This window comes from Diaphorina citri, unplaced genomic scaffold, assembly GCF_000475195.1.
Source record: "Diaphorina citri unplaced genomic scaffold, Diaci psyllid genome assembly version 1.1 scaffold423, whole genome shotgun sequence".
NCBI classification, from domain to species: Eukaryota; Metazoa; Arthropoda; class Insecta; order Hemiptera; family Psyllidae; genus Diaphorina; species Diaphorina citri.
In genome coordinates, this window is record NW_007377858.1 from 1 (window position 1) to 16,371 (window position 16,371).

At 36.5% G+C, this 16,371-nt stretch overlaps 1 protein-coding gene across 1 annotated transcript in view; it reads right to left on the reverse strand.

Annotated features, from left to right (window-relative positions):
- Window positions 1-5,632: 5,632 nt before the first annotated feature.
- LOC113467176 (zinc finger and SCAN domain-containing protein 12-like) overlaps window positions 5,633-16,371 on the reverse strand; it is a 67,302-nt gene continuing 56,563 nt past the window's right edge. Inside the window, exon 6 of the mRNA XM_026823214.1 lies at window positions 5,633-5,939. Within this exon, the coding sequence (XP_026679015.1) occupies window positions 5,716-5,939 (224 nt within the window). The 3' untranslated portion in view covers window positions 5,633-5,715. The remainder of the gene's footprint in view (window positions 5,940-16,371) is intronic.

Genomic DNA, 16,371 nt, shown 5'->3' on the forward strand with positions numbered 1-16,371 from the left:
AAAGGTCACACACAATATTGACGGGGCTGCGTCCTGATTTAAATTCTAGCGAAACGACAAGGTAGCTTCAACTTAGAAAACTCTAAAGTCTTACGAGCATAAAGGGACCTTCCCTGGATATAGTTGGAAAAGAAAGATTTTACGAAACTGGGCGTGCAATAATGCTTCCTAAAATGCAGCTGGGCGGGAAACTGAGGTATCCTGGTCTATATTCTGCTGAGAATGCCATCTGTGTCGGACAGGGTTAAGAAAACCTAGGCCGGGTACAGACGGTTAGGTAAACCTGATATAAACCGTCTAGTCGGTGGCCGTAACACCAGAAGGTCTGTCGTCAGTCCGTGTGTGTCCGGGCTAAAAACAGATTGGAGCCGAGAGCATAGAGTTTTTTGTCCACAGCTCAATGTAGTTTGAATTCGTCGCTTTCCTCTACGAGCTACGAGCTCGATGCTAAAGACAGCGGAGAGCATAACGCATAGAACATCGAGCAGGTAGAGAGAAGTGACGAACCCGAACAGCATAAAAGCTCTATGCTCTTTGTTCGCCGACCAGTTGACCCTTTCCCCTCTGGAATCAACTAAGTTTTCTGTCTGGAATCAACTAATTTTCTAACACCCATATTTATGAACAAAATGCTGGCTCTTAAGTTCGTGCTAAGCATAGTCTCAAGGCATTTGATTGGTCAATTTTGACTTGAGACTGATCTAAGAACGATCATTCTTGTTCATAAATACGAGTGTCAATGAAGGGGAGTAACTGATACAATTCACAAAGTTGTATCAGTTACTTCCCTTCATTTCAAAAATATAAATGGACATTCACAAAGTTACAGAGTCCTTCATCAACTAATTTTCACCAATACCTCTGATATTTTATAACTACATACACTCGTAGCGTGTGTAGTTATATCATGTCCCTATGATCAGTGGTGTATACGGTTGTCCCCGCAAGGTCTCGCCTGGGTTCCAACTTGGGTCAATCTATTGACGAGGGGGATGGATGCTCCAAATTAAAGACATTTGGAGGCGCCTGAATGTGTCCTTTTTTTTTAGAGTTTGACAGAGGGAACTGTAACTGCTATGGTCTTATCGTCCCGAAATCGAAGAGAGAAGGAAGACAGGATAGGAAAGGCACCTCAATGGGAAGTATTGTGTACCAGCCTAGTTCGCTTGGTGGGAAGCACGTCTGCCTTGTAAGCGCTAGGTCGCAGGTTCGATTCCCGCCCGGGGAGAATTTTATCCCAAACAGATAAGGTTCGTTCTCGGAACGGCTAGTTAGTTAGTTAGTTAGTTTTGATCACCCTGTATATAACTAGAGAATCATAACTTAGCCACGCTCTACAGCTATGAGCTATTAAGCTTTGAAATTTTACCTACCCTCAAAGAATTTCCCCAACTATCAAAGGGTTAACATTTCTCGTTTAATTTCAAAGAAACAAAATACCTATTACTAAATCCGACCAACATACCTACTGCTATTATTTTGAATATTTTCAGTTGGAATCGATTACCAGAATGATTTATGATATTGAGTGCAATGGTTCTATTAATACCTACCATGTTTTAGGTTAAACCATCTGCAGAAATTTTACATTGATTTCTACTCGTAATTTGCCTAAAAAATCGATTTTTTTTTTTCCTTTCGATCATCCAAAACCGGTAAAGTTCATTTCTCAAAATTTGCATATGTGAGGTATAACTACGTAGGTAAAGCATTCCTTTTTTACGGCCCATGTATTTTGCAAGTTAAATTTAAATAATTATTTAGGAATATTAATTGAATGGTCTGTTTGTTTTTAAATGGAAATGAGTTTTGGCCAAAACACAGTTATTTTGGATTGAGTTGTAGATGAAAAGGTAACTACCTATTAGGCAAGATACCTGTACCTATCTACCTATTTTATTAGTAAGTTTCGTTTTGTTTTAAATTTTTTTACTATTTATTTTATTGAAGTTAATTACCTACTTTTAAAAAACACAGAATATCAATTAAGAAATTGATGTGCCAATCTATTCTAGTTTGTGGAAGAAATTAAAGTCCAATTTATTTGTCTTTTTTTCGATTTAGACACTTTAACACTCATTATACCTACTGAGGCCGAAAATTATCATGATTAAAGCTTTTTTTTTGCTAGATACCTCCTAGAATGTGACATTGTGACAATGCTGAAAGTTAGCAAAAGGCCGGAAATCGAACCGTCAACCTTTAACTTGAAAGTCTCGAGGAAATACGACCATACACAATTACATATGTCTCATTACAGATTGTGTGAAGGACAAACTTCTGTAACAAAGTGCGCAAAGCTCTAAGTAGGTTATTTTCAAGATAAAATCAAGTTCAATTTGTTCTGATTATTTCCTATAATAACACGCGTAATAATAACATAGTCTCCTAGAATAACACGCGATATAATAACAATAACAATGACACTCTAGTAACAACACAGATCTAGCTTATTCTTTAAGCTGAACATACCTAGGCGCTTACCAAACAAAAACACCTATTTTTTCTTTCTCCGAAAATAAGAAGTTTCCTCATTCTGGAATTTTTACACAATTCTTAGACTCTAGTACCTAGATAATTTTGGAAAAACACTTTGACGAAAAAGAAGAAGAAGAAGAAAAAATATTTCTCCTTATGAGTGGTTAGGCGTTATTGTTTATTAACCACCGACAACACATGATAATTCCTAATGTAAACCCCCACACGTATGAAGGCATGCATTGTAAATAGTTTAATATCTATATTAACATTATCTATATTATAATTATTATTAATTTTCACTTCAGTAATAAAACCAGACTGCCTATATACAAGTGTCGTGTGTAGGAACAGAGAGCTTGCCTCCCTGAGTGCAATTATTAGCAAACATACAGGGTGCTCCCATAATGAGGTACTTGGTCACTCATAATATGGGGACACGGTTAGCTTAGTGTTAACCCGCTTGCTTGTCATGCGTAAGGTCCTGGGTTCGATTCCCAGAGTTGACGAAAAAGTTTGCACTCGTATTTCGATTCCATCAAATATTTCAATGGGTTACTTTCTGGTGTTCTCGTGTTGACCCAGCACCTCAATGGGAAGTATTGTGTACCAGCCTAGTTCGCTTGGTGGGTAGCACGTCTGCCTTGTAAGCTTCAGGTCGCAGGTTCGATTCCCACCCGGGGCGAATTTTATCCCAAACAGATAAGGTTCGTTCTCGGAACGGCTGGCTTTCCTCCTATCCTGTCTTTCTTCTCTCTTCGATTTCGGAACGATAAGGCCTTAGGAGTTACAGTTCCTTTCTGTTGATAAAGACTAGTTAGTTTTGATCACCCTGTATATAACTAGAGAATCATAACTTAGCCACGCTCTACAGCTATGAGCTATTAATCTTATCCTGCCTTTCTTCTCTCTTCGATTTCGGAACGATAAGGCCTTAGGAGTTACAGTTCCTTTCTATCAAACCTGTTGATAAAGACTAGTTAGTTTTGATCACCCTGTATATAACTAGAGAATCATAACTTAGCCACGCTCTACAGCTATGAGCTATTAAGCTTTGAAATTTTATATTTTATTGACGGACTTGATTCTGATTTCCGACCTTGAACATAAAATTGGATCACTGCAATACATGCGCAGTGCACATGGGTAGTGCTGCATTGACGGACTTGATTCTGATTTCCGACCTTGAACATAAAATTGGATCACTGCAATACGTGCGCAGTGCACATGGGTAGTGCTGCGCATTCCAGACATATGAATGCAGTGACTAGAGCAGGTGTGCACAAACTGCGGCCCGCGAGATCATTTCGCTTAAATAAATAATAGGTAATAATTATAAAAAAAAATCATTAAAAAATGTGAAGAAAATAGAAATGTTTTAAGAGGATTTTTATTATTATTTTGAAAGGTTGTAGATCAAATTCTTCAAAAATTTCGCCTGCGGCGCTCTACTTTATTTTGCTCCTTTTAACAGAGCTTCAATAAGAAGGAAAAAAAAACGGTATAAGAGGATATAAGAATTAGGTAGGTACCTACCTCAAAAATGAATTCTTGACAAGCTTCAGGTACATACCTACTTTATGAAAAAATCGCCTGCGGCATAGTAGATTTTGAACTTTGATCAGGCTGCGTTTCTGAAAGGTGGAACAAAATTTTCAGAAAATTGCCTTCTGCGCTTTAATTTACTTTGTGATTTTTGTGTGGTAGGTAAAATAAGTTAAAAAAATATGTTAAAACTGATGAACTTCAGACACATTATATATATAAAAAAAAAAATTGCCCGCGGCGCTATTTATCCTGTTTCATTTTCATTAAAACGAAAGGAGGGGGTAAGTACCCCCCCCCCCCAAAAAAGTTGCCTTCTGCGCTTTAATTTAGGTACTTTGTGATTTTTGTGTGGTAGGTAAATTAGTTAAAAAAAATATGTTAAAACTGATGAACTTCAGACACATTATATATATAAAAAAAAATTGCCCGCGGCGCTATTTATCCTGTTTCATTTTCATTAAAACGAAAGGAGGGGGTAAGTACCCCCCCCCCCCAAAAACAGATTGACTCTCCTAGAGAAGTATAAATATTTTTTAGGTTGTGAAAGGTCACAATATTGACGGGGCTGCGTCCTGATTTAAATTCTAACGAAACGGCAAGGTAGCTTCAACAGAAAACTCTACATATAGTCTTACGAGCATAAAGGGACCTTCCTTGGATATATTTGTTGGAAAAGTATTTTGCTACTTGACAGATTGACTCTCCTAGAGAAGTATAAAAATATTTTAGGTTGTGAAAGGTCACAATATTGACGGGGCTGCGTCCTGATTTAAATTCTAGCGAAACGGCAAGGTAGCTTCAACAGAAAACTCTACATATAGTCTTACGAGCATAAAGGGACCTTCCTTGGATATATTTGTTGGAAAAGAAAAAAGATTTTACGAAACTGTGCGTGCAATAATGCTTCCTAAAATGCAGCCGGGCGGGAAACTGAGGTATCCTGGTCTATATATTCTGCTGAGAATGCCATCTGTGTCGGACAGGGTTAAGAAAACCTAGGCCGGGTACAGACGGTTAGGTAAACCTGATATAGACCGGTCTAGTCGGTGGCCGTAACACCAGAAGGTCTGTCGTCATTAATAATAATAATAGACTCTTGAGTGGAAGGTAACCACTAGGCGAGGTTAACGCCAGAGGCGTTTTCTACCACCTAACCCTTAGAGCTGTTTTCTGTCTGAAATCAACTAAGTTTTCTGTCTGGAATCAACTAAGTTTTCTGTCTGGAATCAACTAAGTTTTCTATCTGGAATCAACTAATTTTCTAAATGAAGGGGAGTAACTGATACAATTCACAAGGTTGTATCAGTTACTTCCCTTCATTTCAAAAATATAAATGGACATTCACAAAGTTACAGAGTCCTTCATCAACTAATTTTGGGCGGGAATGCTCTTTGTTCGCCGACCAGTTGACCCTTTCCCCTCTGAAATCAACTAAGTTTTCTGTCTGGAATCAACTAAGTTTTCTATCTGGAATCAACTAAGTTTTCTGTCTGGAATCAACTAATTTTCTAAATGAAGGGGAGTAACTGATACAATTCACAAGGTTGTGTCAGTTACTTCCCTTCATTTCAAAAATAATAAATGGACATTCACAAAGTTACAGAGTCCTTCATCAACTAATTTTCACCAATAGAATCAACCAATGATGAACGAGATCGTGTAGTTTTTCGACCTGCAGTCGGACGTGCATCAGGAATGTTGCACCTGCTTGCTGAACATCGTGTCCTTGGGTTGTTTGGGTAGATGGCGCTTCATATGCAATGCAAGATGGTCAGAGCGGGCAAAGGATCGCTCGCAGATTTCACACTTGAAGGGTTTGGCTCCGGTGTGTTTGCGATAGTGTCGCGTGAGCTCGTCGGATCGAGCGAAGCGCCACTCACATTCCGGCCAGTGACAACGGTACGGCTTCTCCCCTGAGAACAGAAGATATGGAGAAAGGTGAGTGATTGGGGCAATTATTTATCATCACTTTAAAGATACATACCTCCAGGGTCTACGACAGCTTTCGTTCTTATTGGAACTCATCAACTGGGCAACTTCCGAATAATTAAATTTGGAAAAGTAAGAAGTGGGTTAGGTATATATTTATTATTATTATTAACATGATGGAAATTGAAAGAAAAATCACGAGATTTTTCCTCCCTAAATGTTTATTTGAAGCTGGAAAGTTTTCAAATCAAGGCCTTTGTTTTTAAACAATAAGCAATAGGGTTTCTTTTTCAAAACGTTCCGCAGTTTCGATTATCTCTAGTTTACCTAGTAATATGACTACCACTGCAGCGGGAAAAAAACCGCGATCGCGGGTCTAAATTTCTGCGGACGTCCAGCGGATCCGCAGGGAAAACGCGCGGATTTCACTAGAATACCGCTGTGTGTGAAAGGACTCATTAAACACCCATTGACTAGGCGGAAAAAACCGCGAGAGCGGAATCCGCGCGGTAAAAATCCGCTCAGTGTGAAATAGCTCTAAAATCGTGATCATAACTCAGCCCAGTTTTTAATGAACCTTTGTTTATCAATTCCCCATAACGCCGGAACTTTTGTCCATCAATATTCCAACTAGGTATGGTGGAAGTCTCCAATAATTCACCGCGCGTTCCCAACAACGTTTCTAGCTGGTGTTTTATAGTTTATCCACTAATGTGTTTCGTTATTGTTTATTTATTGTAACTAATTCTTGATCACTTGACGGCACTAATTGTTGAAGCTTAGCTTAGGATTCTATCCTAAGCTTCGTTTTCGGACCGGCAGACTTTCTTCTATCCTGTCTTCCTCTCTTTTCGCTTTCAGGACGATAAGACCTTGGCAGTTACAGTTCCTTCTTTTATTACTTTTCGTACGGCTAGGAGCTCGGAGCTTACAGCTAATACCGTAAACGAAGAGTATTACACACGTGCTACGCCGCTGGTGTTTGTATTATTGAAACACCTGGTAGTAGTGGCGGATATAGTGGGTGGAACCTGTCCTGTCTTCCTTCTCTCTTCGCTTTCGGAACGATAAGACCTTGGCAGTTACAGTTTCTTCTTTTATTACTTTTCGTACGGCTAGGAGCTTGGAGCTTACAGCTAATACTGTAAACGAAGAGTATTACACACGTGCTACGCCGCTGGTGTTTGTATTATTGAAACACCTGGTAGTAGTGGCGGATATAGTGGGTGGAACAGAACCTTAATGGTTGTGTCACGAACCTCTGTTTTAATCTCGAGATCGGGGGAAACAGGTAGGTAACTTTATAATGGAGTTATTTGTAGTTTATTGTGATTTGTAATCACCGACCTTAATGGTTGTCTCACGAACCTCTGTTTTAATCTCGAGATCGGGGGAAACAGGTAGGTAACTTTATAATGGAGTTATTTGTAGTTTATTGTGATTTGTAATCGATTTCCCCCCGGATTATATTGTTTTCATGAAGTGGAAAACTTTTACTCTATACAGTGTGTACCAGAAGAGAAGAAAATACAAGTAGTGTTTGAGCTAGAGAATCTGGTCATTTCATTGTGCAATATCATTTTATGGCTAGGAAAATAGTAGGTAGGAAATATTAAGCGGTAAACTTCAGGTAGGTATAGTACAAACTTTTAAGCATCTCAAATATCACGCCGCGCAGTGCTGAATTTGGTCTTTTTGGTCTGAAAATTTCAGACATTCTGATTCAGTCATTCAACCTTTTCCATCCTGAACCGGAATTATTCCATGTTGAAGAATGAGGGACACTACATTGTGCAATATCATTTTATGGTTAGGAAAATAGTAGGTAGAAAATATTAAGCGGTAAACTTCAGGTAGGTATACTACAAACTTATAAGCATCTCAAATATCACGCCGCGCCGTGCTGAATTTGGTCTGAAAATTTCAGACATTCTGATTCAGTCATTCAACCTTTTCCATCCTGAACCGGAATTATTCCATGTTGAAGAATGAGGGATTTTGGTCTGAAAATTTCAGATATTCTGATTCAGTCATTCAACCTTTTCCATCCTGAACCGGAATTATTCCATGTTGAAGAATGAGGGAAAGGCGGAAAGATATGTATAGGTACGCCGATAAAATCCGTGAAACTACCGCCCCAACGTGAGAATACATATGATTTTGCAACACATCTTAAGATCGCCCGCACTGGAGTTATTAGCGGATTATAACTTCATTGTGTAATATCATTTTATGGTTAGAAAAATTGTAGGTAGGAAATATTAAGCGGTAAACTTCAGGTAGGTATAGTACAAACTTATAAGCATCTCAAATATCACGCCGCGCCGTGATGAATTTGGTCTTTTTGGTCTGAACATTTCAGACATTCTGTTTCAGTCATTCAACCTTTTCCATCCTGAACCGGAATTATTCCATGTTGAAGAATGAGGGAAAGGCGGAAAGATATGTAGGGTAGGTACGCCTATAAAATCCACTTCCGTGAAACTACCGCCCCAACGTGAGAATACATATGATTTTGCAACACATCTTAAGATCGCCCGCACTGGAGTTATTAGCGGATTATTACGCCTATAAAATCCACTTCCGTGAAACTATCGCCCCAATGTGAGAATACATATTATGATTTTGCAACACATCTTAAGATCGCCCGCACTGGAGTTATTAGCGGATTATTGTTATTATTATTGTCAGTCATAAAAGTAAATAAGATAATTTATGAACTTGGCCGTAAAGAGTCGTCATTGCATCCTACAAGAAGTCCAAGATCCGAGTGTTGGCAATCTGTAAGTCCTCATGATGAGCGAATAAATACCTGGGTATAACTTTTGCTAAGACTTGCAGCGTATGGTTTGAGATCCCCTGTTACAGTGAATCGCATACCTGTAACTCATCGAAGATTTCCAAGATAGGACAAGTTGAATAGATTTCACATCTTGTTTCTAAGTACATATATTCTACTGATGAGTTTGAGTGATTTGCACGTCATTATACTCGTACGTACACAACTAATGTGTATGTGTATTGTCACATACACATTAGTTGTCATACACATACACATTAGTGCTGTCACAATTTAATCTTATTATAATTGTCATGATATGTTAAAATTTAATAATAAAGCACAATTATTACTATTACTATTGAACATCTTGGGCTCTTATTCTATTAATGAGTTAGTTAATAGTGTAATAATAACATGTAATACCTATATGGGAGGTAAGAGGGCATAATTTATCCTGGTGGATGAGAGGTGTACTAGTGGGAGGTGGGAGCTTATAATGATTCTGTCTTTTGAAACTTACTCAGATGAGTAGAAGCTTAGTAGAATTCCATTCATTTTTCAATAATGTTATTCTCCTTGGGCGTTTTATGCTGGGTGAAAAATTCACTATGTATTTACAAAAATGTTTATTTGACGAGTTCTGTGAAGAGAAAGGTAATTTGTCAATAGAAAACAGGATGGAAAATGGTCCTTCTTTCATTGAACCTCCTCATATAAGGACTAAGAAAAATGCTGGTACTGGTACAATGAGCACCAAACTTGTAATATGTGACATACTGAAGAAGAAGAAGAGATTATATATTTTTTAAAAAAACACATAAACAATCTACAACTAATGTGTATGTGTATTGAAAATCTTGGGCTCTTATTCTATTAATGAGTTAGTTAATAGTGTAATAATAACATGTAATACCTATATGGGAGGTAAGAGGGCATAATTTATCCTGGTGGATAAGAGGTGTACAAGTGGGAGGTGGGAGCTTATGATGATTCTGTCTTTTGAAACTTACTCAGATGAGTAGAAGCTTAGTAGAATTCCATTCATTTTTCAATAATATTATCCTGCGTTTTGTGACCCGTCAAATAAATAAATTAAATTAAATCCTCCTTGGGCGTTTTATGCTGGGTAAAAAATTCACTACTTATTTATTTACAAAAATGTTTATTTGACGAGTTCTGTGAAGGGAAAGGTAATTTGTCAATAGAAAACAGGATGGAAAATGGTCCTTCTTTCATTGAACCTCCTCATATAGGGACTAAGAAAAATGTTGGTAGGTACTGTACAATGAGCACCAAACTTGTAATATGTGACATACTGACACAAAGAAAAGAAATGTTGATAGAACAGATTTGTACAAATCCGAGTTTTATTGATACAAATGATTCAATAACAACGATATTTGGGTTAATCGGGAGATTTAAAAATCCGAGTTTTATTGATACAAATGATTCAATAACAACGATATTTGGGTTAATCGGGAGATTTAAAATCAATAAATAGGTAATCAATATTGTGTCAATAAATATCAAAAGTGACAAGATACCACTTCGGAACAAATTTGTACAATAAAATTGGGGTAATGTCTTGTTTCACACTTTGGTAGATGGTAGATAGTCTACTTTTGGTAGATACGTGGAATTGCGTCACTTTAGTGATCATTTTGAATTTTATTGCATCGAAATTTGCATTGGATTGATTTGGTGTCATTTGGCGCGTTTGGAAAGATAAGCTTAGTTATATCATTATGTGGGAGGATGTTATTGGATATGCACAAATATCTGTTGACACTTCTACAACACCGAACACAGGAAAAGACGTTAAAAAGAAGTTGAACACGGAAAAAGAAGTTAGAATTGACAATATTAGAAATATTGACAAGGAATAACATTACAACTATCGAAAATAGGAGAAAAATCAATGACATAAATATTCCTTTGTAAATTGTTAAAAAATAAGATAGACCTACCTGAAATTTTACAAAAAATAAACTTTAAAGCCCATAAGAGGCATACTAGAAATTGTAATAGCTTACTAGCTATCAAAAAGCAGACAAAAAATTACATGTTAAATAGTCCTGTAAATAGAATAACGCGCCAATTAAACGATGCAATTGACAAAGATTCAACCATTGACGTATTTTTTATGTCAGAAAAACAAATCAAGGACAAACTGCATGAATTATTTAAAAATTGAATCAATGTACTTTTAGTATATCTACTACCTACATACTTTTATTATTTTATTATTAAGCATTAGTCTATTAGTTTTTAATGTTAAATAGTATTAGTATAATTTTCAATTGTAAAAATGGGAATTCCCGTAAATTTATACAAATAAAATAAATAAATAATAAATATTAGAACGATTGATCTAGAGTTGAAGTAAAGCTGAGGTCTACCATATCATATACTAGACAGCTAGACATTAGGACAGAACATGGCTCAAAATTTCTACCAGGAAACAATTGGATGAATTTCTCTCAAAGATGTAATCCTAGGATGACTGGATGGTTTTGGAATCCTATGGTCAAGAGTCAAGATTAGGAGATTCAGATACATGGGGAGTTAGTGGAGATAATATTTGACATGACAAATGATGTTTATGAATAGTTATGGTCAAGAGTCAAGATTAGGAGATTCAGATACATGGGGAGTTAGTGGAGATAGGTAATATTTGACATGACAAATGATGTTTATGAATAGCATGATGTCATTATGGATATTGAACCATCTTATTAGATATTTAATTATAATCATTGGGGATAACATGAATCTGGGGATTCAGACATAATGGAGAAGCAAAGACATTACGAAACCGAGTTAAATGTATAATAAAAAGCTATAAAACAGTGGAAAAAGAAAGAAAAAAAAGACGAGGTTGACTAAAAAGCTAAGCAATTGCGCTAGGTTTCATTGAAACATAACTAAAAAGAAAAGAAAACCAACGAAGAACGAACAACCACTTGTAATTGAGATATTGAGAAACAGTCATAGGTCATACATGCATGACAATCTTATTAGATATTTAATTATAATCATTGGGGATAACATGAATCTGGGGATTCAGACATAGGTAATGGAGAAGCAAAGACATTACGAAACCGAGTTAAATGTATAATGAAAAGCTATAAAGCAGTGGAAAAAGAAAGAAAAGAAAAAAAAGACGAGGTTGACTAAAAAGCTAAGAAATTGCGCTAGGTTTCATTGAAACATAACTAAAAAGAAAACCAACGAAGAACGAACAACCACTTGTAATTGAGATATTGAGAAACAGTCATAGGTCATACATGCATGACCATGTTGAAGTTGAATGAAGAGGGCAGGATGTTGGAAATTTCAATGTAATATTTCATTATTTGAGAGGAAACGGAGATACAAACCTACAACCTACATACGAGATAATGTGACAAACAATGATTATATATGAATTCTATTGTTTCAGAAAAAAACACCGAAATAGTGGGAAAATCATTTCTAATAGCATAAAATTAGAAATGATCTAGAATCGAGAGAATGATTCAAATTTGGAATATGACGGAACACAATGTATTGTGGACAAGACAATGAATAATATTCATAGCAAGCATAAATTAAACAAGAAATCATAAATCTGGAGTGACCATAAATAATGTTTCAATATTATCATAAAGGTTTACATGTAAATATCCTGTACGTTATAGATTGTTATGGTCAAACTCTAATCTTATAATAGATATACTTATGTAGGTTTAGTATAATACTTCAATGAATCTAAAAAAAAGTTTTTTATTAGAACAAAATATCACTATGGACATTGGACATAGAAAAGACACAGGCCATCAGTCTGAACTAGAACAATCATTCTTCAAAGTAATGACGGGAAATTGATTCCACATACCTCTTGCAAATTGCAAAATTCAATAATACCTAAATTGCAAAATTCGATAATACCTAAATGTCTAATTTCGTCAACATAAAATGTTCAACCTTCTTTAAAATCTTTAAATTGTAGGTACATTGCTCTTTTAAAATTTAAAACTCTTTGATCTATCAATCAAATAAACATAGATGATTGTATTTATATTCTTCCCAATTTTCTTGCGATATGATGGTTTCAAGTTTCAACACCTTTATCAAGTGTTCCCTCACAGAGGTTGGGTTACATATGTATCTTATGTACAACACGGGACATGGGCTATTACTACTTACTACCATTATAGTCATTATCAATAATCTTCGTTGTTTGAATTCGGCTATTGGTTGTGAATTTTAATTTCTTCCAGGGTATATGGTCAGATGTAAGTACATCTATTTTAATGTATACCTGCTGTCATGCTGTGTCATAAATATCATTATCATAATGCAATATCATAATGGACATCTTGGAGAATATCATATCTAATATCTTGGAGGATTCCAGTCAACAGTTGCCAGCCAGTCAACAGCCAAACCAGCAGCCTACTGTTGAACAGAAACCTGGATTATTGTTCACTTGATCGTCACTGTATAACTGTTAAGGTTTTCAGTGATGGAGGTTTTACCCTCCATTTGGTGACAAGTTACCCGCCTCCTCACATTCACCTTACCTGGGACATTCACCATAGACGGTCACCTATCCAGATACAAACCACGTACAACGTTATTTACCTTCAGTGATACATTGGGCATTGGTAATCCCTAGCAATCCTCCAATTTTACCTTCGTATAAGCTCAACTCATCCTTTAGGGCTGTTTGACCCTACGTCTAAGCCTCAAAGTGGATTTTTTGTATACGAAATTACGAATTTCAACTTCACTATACATACGAATTTCAAGTTGATTGACAAAGAGTAGATGTACCTTTAGTGATTCAATCTCCTAATCATTATTGATCCGATGATCAGGTAATCTACAGACTATCTCTACCACCCACGTGTTAATCATATTATAGCCAGAGATCCTTGACATTGAAATCTCCAGCTAACAATAGATGACACTGATTAAACCACCCTATGTACTATACAGGGTGTTTAAGAAATGCTATTAGGTACCCTCTGAACTTTTGAACGACGATGATCAGGTAATCTACAGACTATCTCTACCACCCACGTGTTAATCATATTATAGCCAGAGATCCTTGACATTGTAAATCTCCAGCCAACAATAGATGACACTGATTAAACCACCCTATATACTATACAGGGTGTTCAAGAAATGCTATTAGGTACCCTCTGAACTTTTGAACGATACTGGGGAATTTTCAATTTGATTGTTCCTGAAGGACAGGAAGAGGCCTGCATTATTTGATTAATCTATGGGTGGTGTCGGTTTTAAGATTCCGCCTCATGTATAGCATTCGATGGATTCTCTTATCCAAGCTCAAATCTATTGGGTCCACCCCGTACATTTCTAAACACAATGGCAAGGTCTGTGACCGGGCTACATGGCATCCAGCCCGCGTGCCAGCTTTATCAAATACCAGGGCGTCCCACACGGCATAACAATTGTCATAAGGCACCGTGCTTTGGGTTTAATTATCCGCGGTAATTATTGGTCTGCGGCCCTCTTGCCATTGTCTCGTGAACTTTTGACTTTCTGATCTGAATTTGATTTTATAGGAACTCTCGCGTTATAATGTTCTGTTTGGTCTTCTAATAACAATGTTTATACATCCCAGGTTTATGTTGTTTATTCTCTTCACACACTCAGGTAATTCATGTTCAGGATATGGTGCGAGGTTTTGTTTCCATTGAGAGTATTGGGATCAATTTGTTTGTTATTAAGTTGAAAAAGCTGAAGTTTTTATTTAAAACAAAGAAAAATTTCTTGTCACCTCCTTTTTCTGATTTCTTAAAGAAAAATTACCAAGTCATATTGCTTGCTAATTTTCAGTTTCAGTTGATGCGGCATATCAAGAAGGAAAAGACGAAGAAGAAGAAGGAGAAGAAGAAAAGAAGACGACGTAGAAGAAGAAAAAGAAGACCAAGAAGAAGATGATGACCATTTTTCACCAGTAGCTCCAGTACCACTTGTGCCGAACTTGAGAACATCATCTTGTTTTGTCACCTAGAAGATATCAAAGACAGATTGAGAAGAACTGTGAACCAAACCACTCATATACGGAGGTATCCTATTAGTTATCAAGACACCAGATAGCTTCAGGACCTAGGACTTGGGACGAAGGTGAATATCTCATATGTAAACACTGACTGAACACCGCGCGGCTCTCAAGAATCTACTTGATAGCTTCTGTACAAAACGAAACATTCACACTTTATGTTTCTTTATAGAAGTTCTTCGTAGACTCTGCAGCGGTTGATCAACCAATCCACCAAATGACAAAATAAAAGTTTTTTTTACTAAACGCTTGATTGTGACTTTCCACCAAACTAAACGTTTAGCTCTTGAGATCCACCACCTCCTCGAGCTGGTTGATTCGATTGGTGACGCACTTTTTTTTGTGGTGACGCACTTTTTTGTTTATTTTCAAGTTTTCAACGAGTTTTATAAAAATATAAAGCTATAACATTAAGGTTGGGCTAGTAAAAGATCCAAATTTTTTGAAATGATAAAAATTGAGTTTTTTTTATCCACCAATCCACCAGTGTTACATCAACCAGTGGACTCTAGCCGGTGCAGCGGTTGTGGATCTTATTTTGAAAAAAAACTTTTGGTATGTCTTAATTGATGGTATAGTGTTTCACAAGGAGCTCAATACCTCCATGGTGTTTCAGGTAAATCTTTGTTTTGTGACGGCCTCCCAGGACACATCTCAGCTTGGTATTGAGTTGTGGCATCAGGTTATCTCATATTATGAAGATATCTTCACTCAAGATTTTTTTTGTCACCTTATCATGTTCATAGGTATCTTGCTATCTTGTTTCTCTGTTCTTGAAAGTCTTTTAGTTCTTCAACTCTAGTATCTAGATGATCTGAGGACCGAGTTGTAATTCGGCCAGCATTGTGCTTAAAACGATTGAAACTCGTCTATAATATTGGTTTATCACTTTTACAACTAGGCTTACTAGGCTCTGAGGTCTGTTAGTATTTGCAATCTGGTTCTGGTTTCCACAGAAGTTGATGGAGAAGGCTCCATCATCTAAAAGTCTGGGCCTCCGATCTACAACGTCCAAGCGTTATGGAAAATCGTTTCTTTAGATTGAATAACTCTTCAGAGTAGAAATTATCTGATGAGTCAAGCAGTGATGTGTGTAAAGTACAAGACATTGTAGATATCTCTATCAACTGAAGGTTTCAACGAATTTGGTTTGCATAATCTACAAAGTTCTAATGATAGCTGACAACCACCATTTCATCAAAAGCATGACTTGACCGCGCAGCTTCTAGATTTAAGAGGAAGGATTTACAGACAGCATGTATTTACTAAACCAAAATCAACATATAAATGAACATATCATCAAGCTTTTAACGGTATTCCTAAAAGTACACACTGAATAATCAAAATGTACTTTCAGTATGTTATTGCAAAGGTAAGATATTTCTCGACCCCGTAGGAAATAAATATAATCAATCTCTCATTAAAAAACATTCACAATCAAGCAAATGTGTTCATAACAATCCATGCAAAATTTATTAGCAGCATTCTTTAAGTATTTACAGACAGCATGTATTTACTAAACCAAAATCAACATTTATAAATGAACATATCATCAAGC